The 16,639-nt window shown below is 44.2% G+C and overlaps 1 protein-coding gene across 6 annotated transcripts in view; it reads left to right on the plus strand.

The window, feature by feature from the left end:
• Positions 1-4,452, plus strand: part of PDE8A (phosphodiesterase 8A) — a 167,501-nt gene extending 163,049 nt beyond the window's left edge. For 5 of the 6 annotated variants that reach the window (XM_053365110.1, XM_053365113.1, XM_053365109.1 and 2 more), the window contains 3 exons: positions 2,114-2,281; positions 3,048-3,177; positions 3,383-4,452. In XM_053365110.1, coding sequence (XP_053221085.1) covers positions 2,114-2,281; positions 3,048-3,177; positions 3,383-3,489 — 405 coding nt within the window. In that variant the 3' untranslated portion in view covers positions 3,490-4,452. Of the gene's footprint in view, positions 1-2,025; positions 2,282-3,047; positions 3,178-3,382 lie in introns of those variants that run through there. The other variant, XM_053365112.1, reaches the window with a different exon arrangement.
• Positions 4,453-16,639: the final 12,187 nt, after the last annotated feature.

Raw genomic sequence — 16,639 nt, forward strand, 5'->3', positions numbered from 1 at the left:
AAGAAGTGCTTTATTTTATGTCCCCTGAATTTTCCAACATTCAGCTTCAGTGGACATCCCTGAATTCTAGTATCATGGGAGAGGGGGAAAAACTTCTCTTCCTCCAGGGCCGTGAATAATTTTTGCACACTTCCATCATGTTGCCTCTTGTCCTTTAGAGAGAGCCGTAAGTTTCACCTTTCCTCCATATATAAAACGTTTTTTTGTATGCACACATTTTAAAAGGGTAAGGGTACGACGCAGCCGTTGGATAAGGGCAAATAAATCACATTTGCTGCTGGGTTTTTCATGCCTTTTTTTTTTAAAAAAAAAGTCTTATTTTCTTTTCTGTACAACATTCTCTTATAAGTGCCGTTTTAGGTCTCTCCTCGCTTTGCAGTTGCCCTTTTCATTTATTCACACCTCCATCTGTCTTCCTTGCAAAGCGGTTGAGAGGAACAGTTTCGGGATTTTGAGAGCAGAGATTTGGCACCTCCCAAGAAATAACTTGCCAGTTCCGATGGGTTGGTTTTGTTGTGGTTTGACAACTCACACACACAAACACCGTGCACCCGCCACCAAAGGAAAGCACTTTCTCCTTGCAGTTAAAAAGGACATCTATGCTACTAAAGGACGAAAAAGCTGGAAACTGAGGTCCCCGGCTACTCTGCTCGTCCCTTAATGTGTTTACTTTTACATTGTGGGTTGGAGGCTTCCTCCGAGTCTGCTGCCCTTTGTACACAACTGTGCAGGAGGTGGCTGTTTTTAGCTTCTTCACAAAGGGCTCCTTTGAGCTTCCCTTGAAATCTTTCCATTCATTCAGCGAGAAGTTGGATCAGGCCCAAGTATTTTGAAGTCAGCGCAACGAGAACTGAAGCCCCAGTTCCTTTGGTCATCTCAGCAGTTGGTCCTTGATGAACAATGGGGGTCCCATTGAAGCGCCATTTGGAAACTTGATCAAATGGCAATGCCGCACAGAGGGCCAGACTCTGGACTCCAGGCTGAATGGCTGGGCTCTTCCACGCAGGATCAAAGCCTTTTTCAGTGGCTAAATTGGCCCAAAACAGCTGCCTTTCCTAATTCCATACTCATTGGCTTCATTTGAAATCACACTTTCCCCCCATAAGCTTTCATGGAGATGGGGTGAAAGCCATCCTTTAACCATTTGAATTTATGAAAGGGGAGGGAAAATATGGGGGGGGGGAAGTAGTTGACAAATGAAGTTTGGATGATCGGGGGAGGGTAGATGTTTGATTGACAGTGATTGACATAACTCTTAACATATGTTTTTACTTTTTTAATGTTTCAGATAGTTGTTTTCTACTGACTATTTTATTATCTAAGCCACCATGAGTTTTATTACAATCAAAGGATGCAGGTGGCGCTGTGGTCTAAACCAGTGAGCCTCTTGGGCTTGCCGGTCAGAAGGTTGGCACTTCAAATCCCCACAATGGGGTGAGCTCCCGTTGCTCTGTGCCAGCTCCTGCCCACCTAGCAGTTTAAAAGCACACCAGTGCAAGTAGATAAATAGGCACTGTAGCAGCGGGAAGGTAAATGGCGTTTCCGTACGCTCTGGTTTTCGCCATGGTGTTCCGTTGCACCAGAAGTGGTTCAGTCATGCTGGCCACATCACCCGGAAAGCTGTCTGTGGACAAACGCCGGCTCCCTCGGCCTTAAAGCGAGATGAGCGCCACAACTCCATAGTCGCCTTTGACTGGACTTAACCGTCCAGGGGTCCTTTACCTTTTTACCTTAATTACAATCAAGCAGTATATCAAGCTTGTGAAATAAATAAATTAAAACTAATAATAATAGTTTATATGCCATGCATCAGACTGGGTTGCCCCAGCCGCTCTGGGTGGCATCCAACAAATTAAAACACAATACATCAAACGTTGAAAACTTCCCTGAAAGTTTCATGACATCTTGAGCCTACTGATCATGCAGCTACCTCTCCCCGTCCCTCAATACCCATGTGTGTGAAAGTGTGTTCATGCATCCAGACTTTGATCCTTTAAAGCCGCTATGAATCTGTTCATGTTTAAGGTTCCCACAAGATTCTTTGTTTATACGTGATGCCTTTGAAGTTCCTGCACAGATGCTGATGGTACATTTTTGTCAACTTTTCGATAAGGGTGCAAACGGAGATAGCGATTCCATCAAAACCGTTCTGACGTCTCCCGAAAACCGGATCCTGATCAAGCGCATGCTAATTAAGTGTGCTGATGTTTCCAACCCATGTCGACCCCTGGAGCAGTGTGTCGAGTGGGCAGGCCGCATCTCTGAGGAATATTTTGCACAGGTGGGTGAGATACGGCCAGCTGGAGAAATTTCAGCTGAGAAAGAGAGAGAAAGAGAGAGAGAAATCAACAGTGCATAGTTCGTTTTTGGTTGTTAGTTTGTTAATTTCAATATTGTTTGTGGATTAGGAGTGTTGTAATGCTTTGTGAATGTTATAATAACTTTATAACACGGCTTTTCTTGTGGCTGTGCTGTTTAATCTATTTTTAAGTTGTTTGGTTAATAGTGTTTTATAGAAGGTGGTTGTTTTATGGCTGATTTGTTAATTGTTTTATATAATTTGTGTTGCAGTTGTGATGTTCTACTCTGTTATTATTTATTGTATGAAAGCCTCTTTGTGACACGTGTGAGTGGCATAGAAATTGAATGAATGAATGAATAAATGTTGATACACAATATATGATTTTCATAGGAGGACAAGGGTATGTGGAGGTGGATGTGTCTTTCTCCCCCTTCATTTCTGACCCTAGCTCAGTATAATATCCTCCTTGTTCTGAAATCACCCCCAAATGAAAGCAGTCAACCTATGTGTGCTCTCAGACCAGGTCACAACCACAACCCATCTTAAGATTCTGCAACTTTCTAAGATTATGCAATAATCTTGATTTTTCATATGCTTTGGTATACTGCTTCTGGTGTTGATTTCTTTAGCCAAGAGAACATCTTATAAATGCTCAAATAAATAATAAAAAGTTGAGAGCTCATTAACAATAACAGACAAAACAGTCATAACAATGGGTTTCTTTTGGGCGGGGGGTGTTTTTCAGACAGATGACGAGAAAAGGCAAGGATTGCCTGTTGTGATGCCTGTTTTTGACCGGAATACTTGTAGCATCCCCAAATCTCAAATATCCTTCATTGATTATTTCATCACCGACATGTTTGACGCTTGGGATGGTAAGTAACCTCTTATCCTCTTGACAGCTGCAATCCAGAATATTGTTAAGATTTGCTTAGAATTACAAGACTGTGTTGAAAACCTGCAAATTAATTGAACCCAAAGAACAGGCCTCTAGCACGCAATGTTCAGAGCCATTGGCCACCTTCCCCATCTTGTCTTATTCCGCAGGAACGTAAGCACTTTGTTTCCTTTCTCCTCCAGCCTTTGCAGATCTTCCAAATCTGATGCAGCATCTAGACAACAACTTCAAATACTGGAAGGGGCTGGACGACAGGAAGCTACGGACCCTCCGACCACCCCCCGAATAGCAACCCGGGCCTCTTGGTGGTGTGAACATTGCCCATCCGGAGGCGTTCCTACAAACTTGCATTTGAGAATGCATTTTCGGATTTGTTTTGGTCTCTTCAGTATTACAGCAAAGCCTTCCTGTACACAGCTTCGGAGTACTTGAGCGTTCTAAGAATGTCTTGTGGTCAGCAGTGGACTCTTGGCAACCTCCCACCTAGGGACTCTGTGTTGAGTGAGCCTTTCAAGTTGAATTACACTGGACTGCTGCGATGTCTGTACTGAAGAGGGTTTGAAAGCGAACCTTTTTTTGGTTTTGTCTCACGTTTTTGGCATTCTCTTCATGCCAGATTTCCAAAGCTTGAAGATAGCCTCCTCCTTATAAAAGAGACAATTTTAACACATTAATCGGATCTACAAGTGAAGGCGAACATCTCCATCGGTGGTAATCTCAACAATTATGAGGATACTTTTTAACGAGCACTTAAAGGAAGAAAAAAAACCCCAGTTACATTGAACAATATTTGACATGCAAACCCTTTATGAAGGATTTTGGGAGGGGGGGAAACTTCTGAAAAATGGACATAGCTCTATTTTTTCGCATTGCAGAAGGCGCAATCATTCACTTCTGAGCACTACTGAGAGCCAGGTCTCTTTAAAATGAGTTTAGTAGCAAATGTAAACAAACGAACCCACCCAACCTGCAAATCTTTTGAAGCTGATCGTTAGACATCTTTGATTAAAATATGTTTTATTTATTTTGTTAGATGTTCAATATTTTCTATGAATTTATAAAGACTTTAAAAGCCAAAGCCAACTTTAGATGCATTACAGATTTACATGATTCATACTCGTTACGCATTTTATTTTCATAATGCAAAACGCCGTACAATGAGGATACATTTTTATTGCACTGTAAGGATAGATGTGTATGTTGAAATATTGTTCAATTTTATGTTAATTAAAATAAGTTTTTATCAAAGGTCTCATTGGAGAGCCGTCAAACGAAATGACATTGGTCATATAACTTGTACTGTGACCGTAGCTGGAACTCCCCAACACTGGAGTTGGGACAGTGATCCTCAGAGCCCTGGTTTAGTAGTAAAACCAAGGGCAACAGACTCAAAGCACCCCCATCGTTCAGCCCAGACACTGAGGTCCAGCTCCGAGGGCCTTCTGGCGGTTTCCTCCCTGCAAGAAGTGAGGTTACAGGGAACCAGGCAAAGGGCCTTCTCAGTGGTGGAAAGCCCTCCCACCAGATGTCAAGGAAATAAACAACTATCTGACTTTTGGAAGACATCTGAAGGCAGCCCTGTTTAGGGAAGTTTTTAATGTTTTAACACCCAGACATTGTGTTTTTTATATTCTATTGGGAGCCGCCCAGAGTGGCTGGGAGAACCCAGCCAGATGGGCAGGGTATAAATAATAAATTATTATTATAGGTCAAATCCTCTTATCTCCAGGTGTTCTGAACCCCTGTCTACCTGGCAGGTCCAAAGTTCAAAATCCGAGGATTGATCAGCACAAGTGAAAACCCAACGTCTGTGAGGGTCAGAAAAGGAGGTTCAGGGCCAATCCAAGTAGCAAAGTCCAGCAGTCAGGATATAATCCAAAGTCAAACCCAAAGCACAGCCCCATGGAGGTCCAGGAACGTCCAAGTCGAGGCCTATCAACATGGGCAGTTGAGCAAACACAGCACCTCAGCTCTGCTGCCTTTTCAACTTTGCATCTCCATTGGTGCAGGATCTGGGCTTGAGGAGACATGTGACCTCCTGTTTTGAGCCTATTCCAGCTGAGGAATCACAGAGCTAGTGAGCCCTACTTGGCCAGCTGAGGAACTGGGTTGTGGGCCCTTGGCTGCTTCAGCCTTCTGGATTGCCTCACCCACTGCTCCCTTTGCCTCAGAGCCTGCCGTGATCGTGAAGACAGGGACCCATCTGGTGACGGGGCCTGGTGCTCTGGTTCCTGTGTCCTGGCCCCCAGCCCCTCGTCACCCTCCATCACCCTGTAAATACCTCCGACACCAACCTTTCCCAAACCCCAGCTTGCTCCAGTGTCCCAGTCCCAGTTACACCCCTCACCCGGATCTTATTCATCTTCCTCCCCGTTATCCTGCCAGTTCATGACGCCAGGTAAATGGACACGGTGATGGCAAATACCTTTTGCAGGAGACCAGGGCTGCAAAATTTGCCATCAATACCTTCAGAGGTATCCAAAATGCATAGTGAACAGATGATAGACTTTTCAAACTCTATAGTAGATATGGTTTCAATCTGCCATAACTTTTCCTGTCCAAGTTTCATTTGAGAAGAATAAAAGGGACATCCCGGTGCACTCAGCACAGTTCTCCATAATTTGGGTGTCTCTGGTGCAGGGAAATGGTTCCCAGGTGGAATGTGCTTCAATATGTCTTTTTCCCACCCACTGTGCTGGAGAAGAAAACTAAAATAGTGATTAAAAAAAATATGTTTTAATTCCCCAGTGGTTTGTAAACTTTCCATCCCTTTGACATTTGGAGGAAGCTTTCTGGAAGACGGCAGAAGAAGTATGTTTAAACGTATATCTTGCAAAGTGTCAAACATTTCAGCCTATTCCTCTGAAACATTTTCTTTTATTTATTTTTATGCCATTCCATAGACCTCTGAAATTAAATCCTTTCTTTGGGGGGGGAGATGCTTGTTTCTTTGTTCTCAAAATATCAAAGTGTCTTCTGACCCAGCCTGACTTTTTGCTAATGTTTGTTTATTCTTAATCTACATTCCTTGGGCGAAAAATATACAGGAAATGCAGCTTGATTACGTCAAGGCGCCCACTGTGGTGAGAAAGCAGAAAACTTCCCATCTCTCTAGAAGTTAATGTATATTAATAGCACCCAAATGCAAAGGGAGCTCTGGGTTTTATAGATACCGAAACAGAAGGGTTTTGGGGTGGAGAATATATTTCCATTCCTCATTATTTCCCTTCCCCCACGGCTATATTTTAGCTTGGGAGATGCTAAAACAGATTTTAACCAATTTATTGGTTAGATTAATCAAATGTTACGCCTTTAAATTGATTTGTTTAAAAAAAATTAAAACCCTGATTATTCAGAGCATCTTATACAATCCATGGTGTTTTTTTTATGGATATATAAAAATCTAATTGTTTTGATCTTACCTTATAAATTGGTCAACACAGGTTCCTATGAAAAGCAACTCCCTCTCTGGAAGCTGAGCCACCTTTTGGGAGCTACCCAGAGTGGCTGGGGCAACACAGTCAGATGAGCAGGATACTACTACTATTAATAATATTAATTAATTAATTTTATTGTTGTTGTTTTTGCAGTGCCGTTCTCCAGCCAAGTAATGGGCACATACATGCATCAACTAGGGTAAAGTGTGCATTAAAGCATGAGTGAAATCAACAGGCAAAGCTGCATTACATTAAGGAAAATGACTTTCCAAAAAAAGAAGTGTTTATTGTGCAAAATTTCATACAAAAACGTGCACGCTAGGAGAAATTAGTGCTTAAATGATGATGGATTTTAATGAGTGTGTTTTTTAAAACAAAGAGATCACAAACTCGTGGACATGAGGACTGAACTTAAGACTGGAAAAATAAAAAAGGGAGACAAACTGAAATTGACACATTTTCCCATCCCCAAAAGCTAAGGGCCCTCAGGCCCCCCTTTAACCTGGAAAAAGCAGTGTGTGCAAACTGGGCATTCCTGAGCTCTGTCTCAGACTTTCCTGGACTGTGCAGTGTGAGACTAAAGCCCCAAGAAAACTAGAAACTGCATGACCTCCCCGTCTTCTCGATCTGCCCCTGGAGACAGTGAGGTGGCTATATAAAGCTTGCAAATGATTTGTTTTCCAGGCAATGTGACATCATTTCCCTGAGCAAATTAATCTGTTAGAGCCTTTTTGTGACACATGAGCTCATTTGGGCGAAGGAATGAAAGGATCCTGTCATTTCTACATTAGCCAAATGATTGCTTGCTGGTCCTCCCCCTCCCAAGATCAAAAAGTATGAGATGGGATTGAAAAACATGGAGAAGAACAAGTAGCCCAGGTTTTTTGGGTGGTGGCGGGGGGTGTGTGTGTCATTGGAGAGACAGCTAATATTTTAATATTGAAGGATCAAAAGTTTATTTCTTTGTACAAATCCCTAAGGGGCTTAGTTGCAAGCATGCAACTTTCGTGATATTGTGATATAGGAGGGAGCCGGCATTTGTCCACAGACAGCTTTCCGGATCATGTGGCTAGCAGGACTAAACCGCTTCTGACGCAACAGAACACTGTGACAGAGGCCAGAGCGCACGGAAATGCCATTTACCTTCCCTCCACAGTGGTACCTATTTATCTACTTGCACTTTAACGTGCTTTTGAACTGCTAGGTTGGCAGGAGCTGGGACTGAGCACTGGGAGCTCACCCCTTCGCTGGGATTCGAACTGCTGACCTTCTGATCAGCAAGCCCAAGAGGCTCAGTGGTTTAGATCACAGCGCCACCTGAAGATGTCTTGCGAGGCAGTGGAAGTTTAGGATCAGACAGGGAGGAAGGAGGGGAAACGCAAACTCAGAAGCCAGTTCTTAACCAGCTGGGATGGAAACAGTGCTTAGGTAGCCTGGGGAAAGGTAATGAGCAACTTTTAACTTATGCTTATAATGAATGCAGAGTTGATGCAGACACTTGTAAAAGTGTGTTAAGTAGGAAGCACTGTACGCACGAGGAGAATTCACCTTGACATTGTGGTCGCAGAGACTGATATCTTGGAGAGCTGCTGTCAGTTAGTGCAGGCAGCACTGAGCCTAAATCAATGATAGTGATTTAAATTTGTATACCGCCCTCCATCTGTAGATCTCAAGGCAGTTCACAACATACAAATGCAATATAAAAACTACAAAATAAGAACAATAGCAAAGCAATGAACTCGCCTCCCACAACACATTTAAAAGGGCATCAGATGTCAATCAGCCAAAGGCTTAGTTGAAGAAGAACATTCTCTCCTGATGTCTAAAGTTGTATAATGACGGTGCCAGCCAAACCTCTCTGCGGATTGTTGTTGTTGTTTAGTCGTGTCCAGCTCTTCGTGACCTCATGGACCAGAGCACACCAGGCACTCCTGTCTTCCACTGCCTCCCGCAGTTTGGTCAAACTCATGCTGGTAGCTTCGAGAACACTGTCCAACCATCTTGTCCTCTCTCGTCCCCTTCTCCTTCTGCCCTCCATCTTTCCCAACATCAGGGTCTTTTCCAGGGAGTCTTCTCTTCTCATGAGGTGGCCAAAGTATTGGAGCCTCAGCTTCAGGATCTGTCCTTCCAGTGAGCACTCAGGGCTGATTTCCTTCAGAATGGATAGGTTTGATATTCTTGCAGTCCATGGGACTCTCAAGAGTCTCCTCCAGCACCATAATTCAAAAGCATCAATTCTTCGGCGATCAGCCTTCTTGATGGTCCAGCTCTCACTTCCATACATCTCTACTGGGAAAACCATAGCTTTAACTATACGGACCTTTGCTGGCAAGGTGATGTCTCTGCTTTTTAAAATGCTGTCTAGGTTTATCATTGTTTTTCTCCCAAGAAGCAGGTGTTTTTTAATTTCGTGACTGCTGTCACCATCTGCAGTGATCATGGAGCCCACGAAAGTAAAATCTCTCACTGCCTCCATTTCTTCCCCTTCTATTTGCCAGGAGGTGATGGGCCCAGTGGCCATGATCTTAGTTTTTTTTATGTTGAGCTTCAGACCATATTTTGCACTCTCCTCTCTCTGCGGATACCATTCCACAAATGGAGAGCCATTGCAGAAAAGGCCTGTTTTCATGTTGCCACCATTCAGACATCTTGTGCAGGAGGCACAGGAAGTAAAGGCCCCAGATGATGTGTAATTGGTCCAACTTGGTATAAGTCAGCTCCCATGTTTAAACTTTCAGGCTTCCTGTAGGCATCTAGTTGGCCATTGTGTGAACAGGATCCTAGGCTAGATGGGTCATTGGCCGGATCCAGGAATGCTCTTTTTATGTTCCTAAAGGCTCACAATGTTTGCATGTGAGTTCCTATCTCTCTGCCTGTGAAATAAAAGCACATTCCTTCCACACCCCAGAGTCGAACTTTTACAAGAACTTTTGCATGAGCGGAAAGTGTGTCGCAAAAAGGACTTGGAAAGCCTAGGGAATTGGAGGCTGCGAGTTGTGGACTGTACTGGAGAGCATCTCCAAACAAATATGAAATAATCCCAGCTGATTCATCATCTTGGGTGGGTGGGAGAAAGCAGGAGAGCAAAGAGGAATACAGTCCAAACTAAACTGTTTGATAAAAAAATATATACTTTGAACCACATCTGAGTCCAAGCCTAAGCTAATTAAACATCTGTGACATATTTAATACCGACTCAGTAAACATTGACAGTGTGGAGTGTATTCATGAGACTTTGCAGTACCGCTTAGACAGCAGAAAGGTCAAACACTGTGCATTAAGCACTTGCAACATAAACACACTGGCCCCATTTGCCCTATACATTTACATGCTGATAGCTTCCTCCAAAAACCCTGGGAACTGTAGCTTGTTATGGGTGCTGATAGTTGTTAATAGGACTCCCCCCCCCCAATTCCTTTTACCAAACTGCAATTCCCAGAGTGGTTTAGCTATCAATCCCTCTTCACAGAGAATTTTTATATGCAGTTTTGACTGATGTACACATTTTTTACACACACTAACCCCCCCTAACATAATGCATTTTTGAGACTTCTTTTTACTAATCTTTGTAACTTTATATGCATTTTTGTACACATAACTTGGCTGGAGCATTGCAAACTTCAAAGAAGGGCAAATTTAGAAAAAGGGATCCCAAAGAATCATGGGAACTGTAGCTTTGTAATTTAGAGATATGGTGTGTGTGTGTGTGTGTGTGTGTGTGTGCGCGCGCAACCTTATTTTATTGTCTTATTTATTAAATTTATATCCTGCCCTTCCATCCCCAAAAGGATCCCCATCTCTGATTTAGGATCACTGGGCAAAATATTGTTTCACACTTCTTCTCTTTTATACAGGGAGATAAGCTCTGGATCGAAGCTGCGCTTTAATTTTCTCAAGTTAGTGGAGGGCCAATGTCTCTGGTTCTCCACCTGCTGTTGGTCTCCGAAGAGAGACATACAGTGCTTGGCATTTACCTCCTGACGTTCTGAGCTTGCAAATGTCAAAACTGAATAACGCTTGTGTTTTGATTACCCCAAGGACTGATTCACAAAGCCAGCAAGACAAAAGGGTCGCTTCAAAACGACAAGCATAAAACCTTCAGAGCCACACATTAACAAGAGGCGTGAGTTCACGTGATAATAAAGCTATCAGTTCTGTGTCAGATGTTCACTTAGCCAGGTTATTACATGACATTTGTAAGAAGTACCTGATTAATATGCCCAGAAGGGGAGGAAACCCCCCTTGAAATGGCATTCCCTGCACTTACGAGGTGACAGACTAGTATCAGTGCAGCGTCATAAAGAGAGATGCCCTGTCACATTTCAATTTGAAGATAGGAAGTGAGGAAACTTGAGCACAGACCCTCCAAGTGTCCTTGTTTTCCAGACACAGTCCTGGATTTAAAGAAGCCATTCCAGTTTCTGAACTGATCCCAGAATGCCCTGCTTTTCTTTAAAGGTAAAGGGACCCCTGACCATTAGGTCCAGTCGTGGCCGACTCTGGGATTGTGGTGCTCATCTCGCTTTACTGGACAAGGGAGCCGGCGTACAGCTTCCGAGTCATGTGGCCAGCGTGACTAAGCTGCTTCTGGCGAACCAGAGCAGCACATAGAAACGCTGTTTACCTTCCTGCCAGAGCAGTACCTATTTATCTACTTGCACTTTGATGTGCTTTCGAACTGCTAGGTTGGCAGGAGCAGGGACCGAGCAACGGGAGCTCACCCCATCGCAGGGATTCGAACCGCTGACCTTCTGATCGGCAATCCTAGGCTCTGTGGTTTAACCCACAGTGCCACCTGCATCCATCCTGCTTTACTTTAAAGGTAAAGGTACCACTGCCCGTACGGGCCAGTCGTGTCCGACTCTAGGGTTGTGCGCCCATCTCACTTAAGAGGCCGGGGGCCAGCGCTGTCCGGAGACACTTCCGGGTCACGTGGCCAGCGTGACAAAGCTGCTCTGGCGAGCCAGCACCAGCACAGCACACGGAAACGCCGTTTACCTTCCCGCTATAAAGCGGTACCTATTTATCTACTTGCACTTAGGGTGCTTTCGAACTGCTAGGTGGGCAGGAGCTGGGACCAAAAGACGGGAGCTCACCCCGCCGTGGGGATTCGAACCGCCGACCATGCGATCGGCAAGCCCTAGGCACTGAGGTTTTACCCACAGCGCCACCCGCGTCCCCTTGCTTTACTTTAGGACATCCCTATTTTCATTAGAGAAATATTGTCGAGCATGTGAGTGAACTTTTCAATAAAGTCCAAAAACCTACTCTTGATTTCTTAAAAACTGCAATGGCTTAACTCGCGGGTGGAAAAACCTCGGGCCTGAAGCCCAAATGTGGCCCTCAGAGCCTTTCTACCTGGCCCTTGGAACACTTCCCAGACCACACGCCTCACTGGCCTTCCTATGAACCCCAAGTGTGTTTGCCTGGCTGGTAAAGGTAAAGGACCCCTGGAGAGTTAAGTCCAGTCAAAGGCGACTCTGGGGTTGCGCCGCTCATCTTGCTTTCAGGCCGAGGAAGCCGGCATTTGACCACAGACAGCTTTCCAGGTCATGTGACCAGCAAGACTAAACTGCTTCTGTTGCAACGCGACACTGTGATCAAAACCAGAGTGCACAGAAACACCGTTTGCCTTCCTGCCACAGTGCTTTTTCTGGGGGGGACGCAGGGGTACGCATACCCCTAAAGATCCTGTGAATGTAAGTTTGGTCTCATTGAGGGGCATTATTTCAATATTAGTAGGAAAATGAGAGTAAAGTGGTACCTCAGCTTAAGAGCTTAATTCGTTCTGGACGTCCGTTCCTAACCTGAAACTGTTCTTAACCTGAGGCACCACTTTAGCTAATGGGACCTCCTGCTGCCGCCACGCAATTTCTGTTCTCATCCTGAAGCACAGTTCTTAACCTGAGGTACTATTTCTGGGTTAGTGGAGTCTGTAAGCTGAAGTGTCTGTAAGCTGAAGCATCTGTAACCTGAGGTACCACTGTACCCCTAAACATTTCTTTTTAGAAAAAAGCACTGGCGCTACCTATTTATCTACTTGCACTGGTGTGCTTTTGAATTGCTAGGTTGGCAGGAGCTGGGACAGAGCAACGGGAGCTCACCCCGTTGCGGGGATTCGAACCGCCGACCTTCTGATCAGCAAGCCCAAGAGGCTCAGTGGTTTAGAGCACAGCACCACCCGCGTCCCTTTGCCTGGCTGGTATGTGACCTTGAGCTCTGACCTTGCTTGTCTGGAGGGAGAATTGAATGGGTGGCATTGACGGCAGTGCACCTTTTAATACCATCCACTGGGAACTGCAAGCAGGAAGAGGTCTGTTGCACTCAGGTGCCCAATTTGATGCCCATGGCTTGCCACTATGAGGTTGGCCACTATGAGAATAGATTGCTGGACTAGAAGGGCATGATCCAGCAGGGCTCCTCTAATGCTCTTGAGTATTCATTTTTTAAAACTTGTTTGGCTTGGCCTTGCAATGACCAACACACATTTCAAACATGTATCTGACTACTTGCATATCATTTAGCTTTATTTTATTTATTGATTGACTTTTATTACATCCGTACACTGCCCAGCTTTAAGGTTCAGGTTTAAGGCTAAAGAAATGACCCCCAACCCAGACAACAGGTTATAAGTGTCAAATCTGGTAGGTGTTTGCTGTGCTATAAGAGCGTGCACCCCATGTGCTGTTGATTGTAAGCCGCAGATGAGCTAAGAAGGCATTTAAGCTCAGCTTCTTGCAAGGGCTTTTTCCCATCTGAAGGGTTGTTTCTGAGAATATTCAAAGAATTGCTTGAGGCTTAGTGGAATTGGCTAGCACCAAGGTGTTTCTCTTAAGCGGTGGACACTTCCATGTATGGAAACAGGAAAACTGCCACCTTTTCCTGCATGGGAGGGATGGGGTGTTTTCCAAGAACAAAGTTCAAGTTCTGGCAGGATCAAGGTGCAAAAGTTCAGCCATCTCTTCACTTGAAGTTCAGCCCATGAAATCTGGTGGAGAACCCCAGGTTTTGCAGTAGAAGTAGGGGGGGAAATGCAGAAGAAGGAAAAATATGCCTAGGCAGTGACGTCCCCCCCAAAATAATAATAATAATAATAATAATAATAATAATAATAATAATAATAATAATAACGAGGATCTTAGTCCAGTTCAAGGTTTCTACACCCTACTATTGCAATAAAAGTTCCCATTTGAACCAATGGAAACAAAATTGCAATGCACATAGCACACATGCCTCCCAAAAATACAGTGGTACCTCAGGTTACATACGCTTCAGGTTACAGACTCCACTAACCCAAAAATAGTGCTTCAGGTTAAGAACTTTGCTTCAGGATGAGAACAGAAATCGTGCTCCGGCGGCGTGGCAGCAGCAGGAGGCCCCATTAGCTAAAGTGGTGCTTCAGGTTAAGAACAGTTTCAGGCTAAGTACGGACCTCCGGAACAAATTAAGTACTTAACCTGAGGTACCACTGTATCTGGATTAGGACAATAGTAGAGGACAAAGGATTAAAGCCCCAGTTATGACCTTCCAAAGTAGGATCCTTTTGGCAAATTATGTAGGACCCAACTCTCCTAGAACAGAGGTACTAACATAGTGCTGTCCTGATGTTGTTGGACTACAGCGCCCATCATCCCTTTTGGCCATGCTGGCTGGAGCTAATGGAAGTTGTAGTCCACCATATTGAGGGCATCACTTGGCCTATAACCCCTGAAGGACCCTGTTCCTCTACCATTGGATTTAGGAGGACCCTGTTGTTTTCTTAATTGACGAACCACCTTCCGCATCCTTCTCAGGGCAATATACATGAAAAGAACTAAAGACAGGTTTAAAAACGGTACCAGAAATAACAGTCCAAGATGGGTTTAAAAATAATACAGAACAAACACCTCAGGAAGAGACCTGGAAGATCTCGTTGAGGAAAACGGTCTCCAGTTGTTTCTGGAAAGTGGAGATTGTGGTTGACAATTGTATCTCAACAGGAACGAGGGCAGCTGCATTGAAACCCCTGCCCCGAGTCATTGTAAAATGGGTTTCTGGTGATTGATTTGACTGCTTCAACTTTTTTAGTCCTTCAAACTATTATATTGGTGCGTTTCAGTTAATTTGCTGTTTTTCCTGCATTTTAATGTTCTGTTGTGTAAGCCGCTCTGGGTTCTTTCTTTCTTTCTTTCTTTCTTTCTTATGACATGTGAAATAAATAACTCAATGCTGTGGGACCCCTGGCCCTCCATACGCCATGGGACTCCAACTTCCATCAGCTCCCACCAGCATAGCCAATGGTCAGGGATGATGGGTGCTGTAGTACAGCTAGGAAGGGGAGCACCCATCAATTTCAATTTCTCCCCATTTCCAATCTTAAATTCAGTTCTCCACATGGCCACATCAGTTTACTTTTTTTTTAAAGACAGCATGAAGGTTCATCTGATTTCCTCCAATGTACATACAGTGGTACCTCGGGTTACATACGCTTCAGGTTGCATACACTTCAGGTTACAGATTCTGATAACCCAGAAATATTACCTCAGGTTAAGAACTTTGCTTCAGGATGAGAACAGAAATCGTGCTCCAGCGGCGCGGCAGCAGCAGGAGGCACCATTAGCTAAAGTGGTGCTTCAGGTTAAGAACAGTTTCAGGTTAAGAACGGACCTCCGGAACAAATTAAGTACTTAACCCGAGGTACCACTGTATTTCTGCCTAATATGCTTATTTTTGCAAAGCAACATTCCCTAACACGATGCATTTCTGTACATTATTTTCACGAATAGATGGGTTTTTATGCGCACTTTATATGGATTTTTGTTCACGACGCTTGGTTGGAGACCTGCATTGTAAAATTCGGAGGTGTGTGGAATTTGAAGTACATCTGTTCACATATTGTCTTGCAAAGTGCAAATTATGTAGGTTCACCTTGAAGCATGAAATTAATTGACTCTCTCCCCATGCCTAAATAAAGCAACATCTGGAGGACCATAAATCAATTAAACTATGTACCTACTGAACATCAAGTTTGGCCTTAAATCAATCTTAGAACAAGCTTCATCAACCTGGAGTCCTCCAAGTGCTTTAGACTGCAGCTAGCATATCTGGGGGAGAAGGGAAGAATTACACAACACTTTGGTCATTCTTTGAGGCCTGCTAGCTTTATTGGTGTTGAATTTGTTCAACAGCAACAAGATGCAGTCTTTTCATGTCACTTCCACTACTACCCTCTAGTGGTGAATTTTAGCCTTGGCACTTTAAATTACAAATACAAGCTGGAAAACAAGCTAAATAACAAATCCTGCAAAATATTGGATAACTCTGAGGCAATGAAGGGCTTCGTATTCCTGAAATGTCACACATTTGTCATTGTTTGTTCGGTTGGCTTGCGTAAGCTTTGCAAAATTCAGATTGCACCAAAGTACAAGACTCAAGTCAAAAGACCTGAAGCCTTTTTCTTAGGTATCATGGGTTAAAAAAAAAAAGGACCCCTGGATGGTTAAGTCCGGTCAAAGGTGACTATGGGGTTGCGGCGCTCATCTTGCTTTCAGGCCAAGGGAGCCGGTGTTTGTCCACAGATAGCTTTCCGGGTCATGTAGCCAGCATGACTAAACTACATCTGGTGCAACGGAACACCGTGACGGAAACCAGAGCACAAGGAAACACCATTTACCTTCCCGCCACAGTGGTACCTATTTATCTACTTGCACTGGCGTGCTTTCGAACTGCTAGGTTGGCAGGAGCTGGGACAGAAGAAAGGGAGCTCACCCCTGTGGACAAATGCTGGCTCCCTCGGCCTGAAAGTGAGATGAGTGCCACAACCCCATAGTCCAGGGGTCCTTTACCTTACCTTTTACCCTTTTACTTATGGGGTGTGTCCTAACCACGCACCTGTGATCAATGAAGAAACATTCATTCATCAAAAGCCATTGAATAAGCATCTTCAGCTACTTCTGGATATCACCATCGGCCATCGATATCCACCGGCAAGCAAGCAAGTGAAAGGGGATTGTTTTCATTGCA

The sequence above is a fragment of the Podarcis raffonei genome, chromosome 14 (assembly GCF_027172205.1).
Source record: "Podarcis raffonei isolate rPodRaf1 chromosome 14, rPodRaf1.pri, whole genome shotgun sequence".
NCBI classification, from domain to species: domain Eukaryota; kingdom Metazoa; phylum Chordata; class Lepidosauria; order Squamata; family Lacertidae; genus Podarcis; species Podarcis raffonei.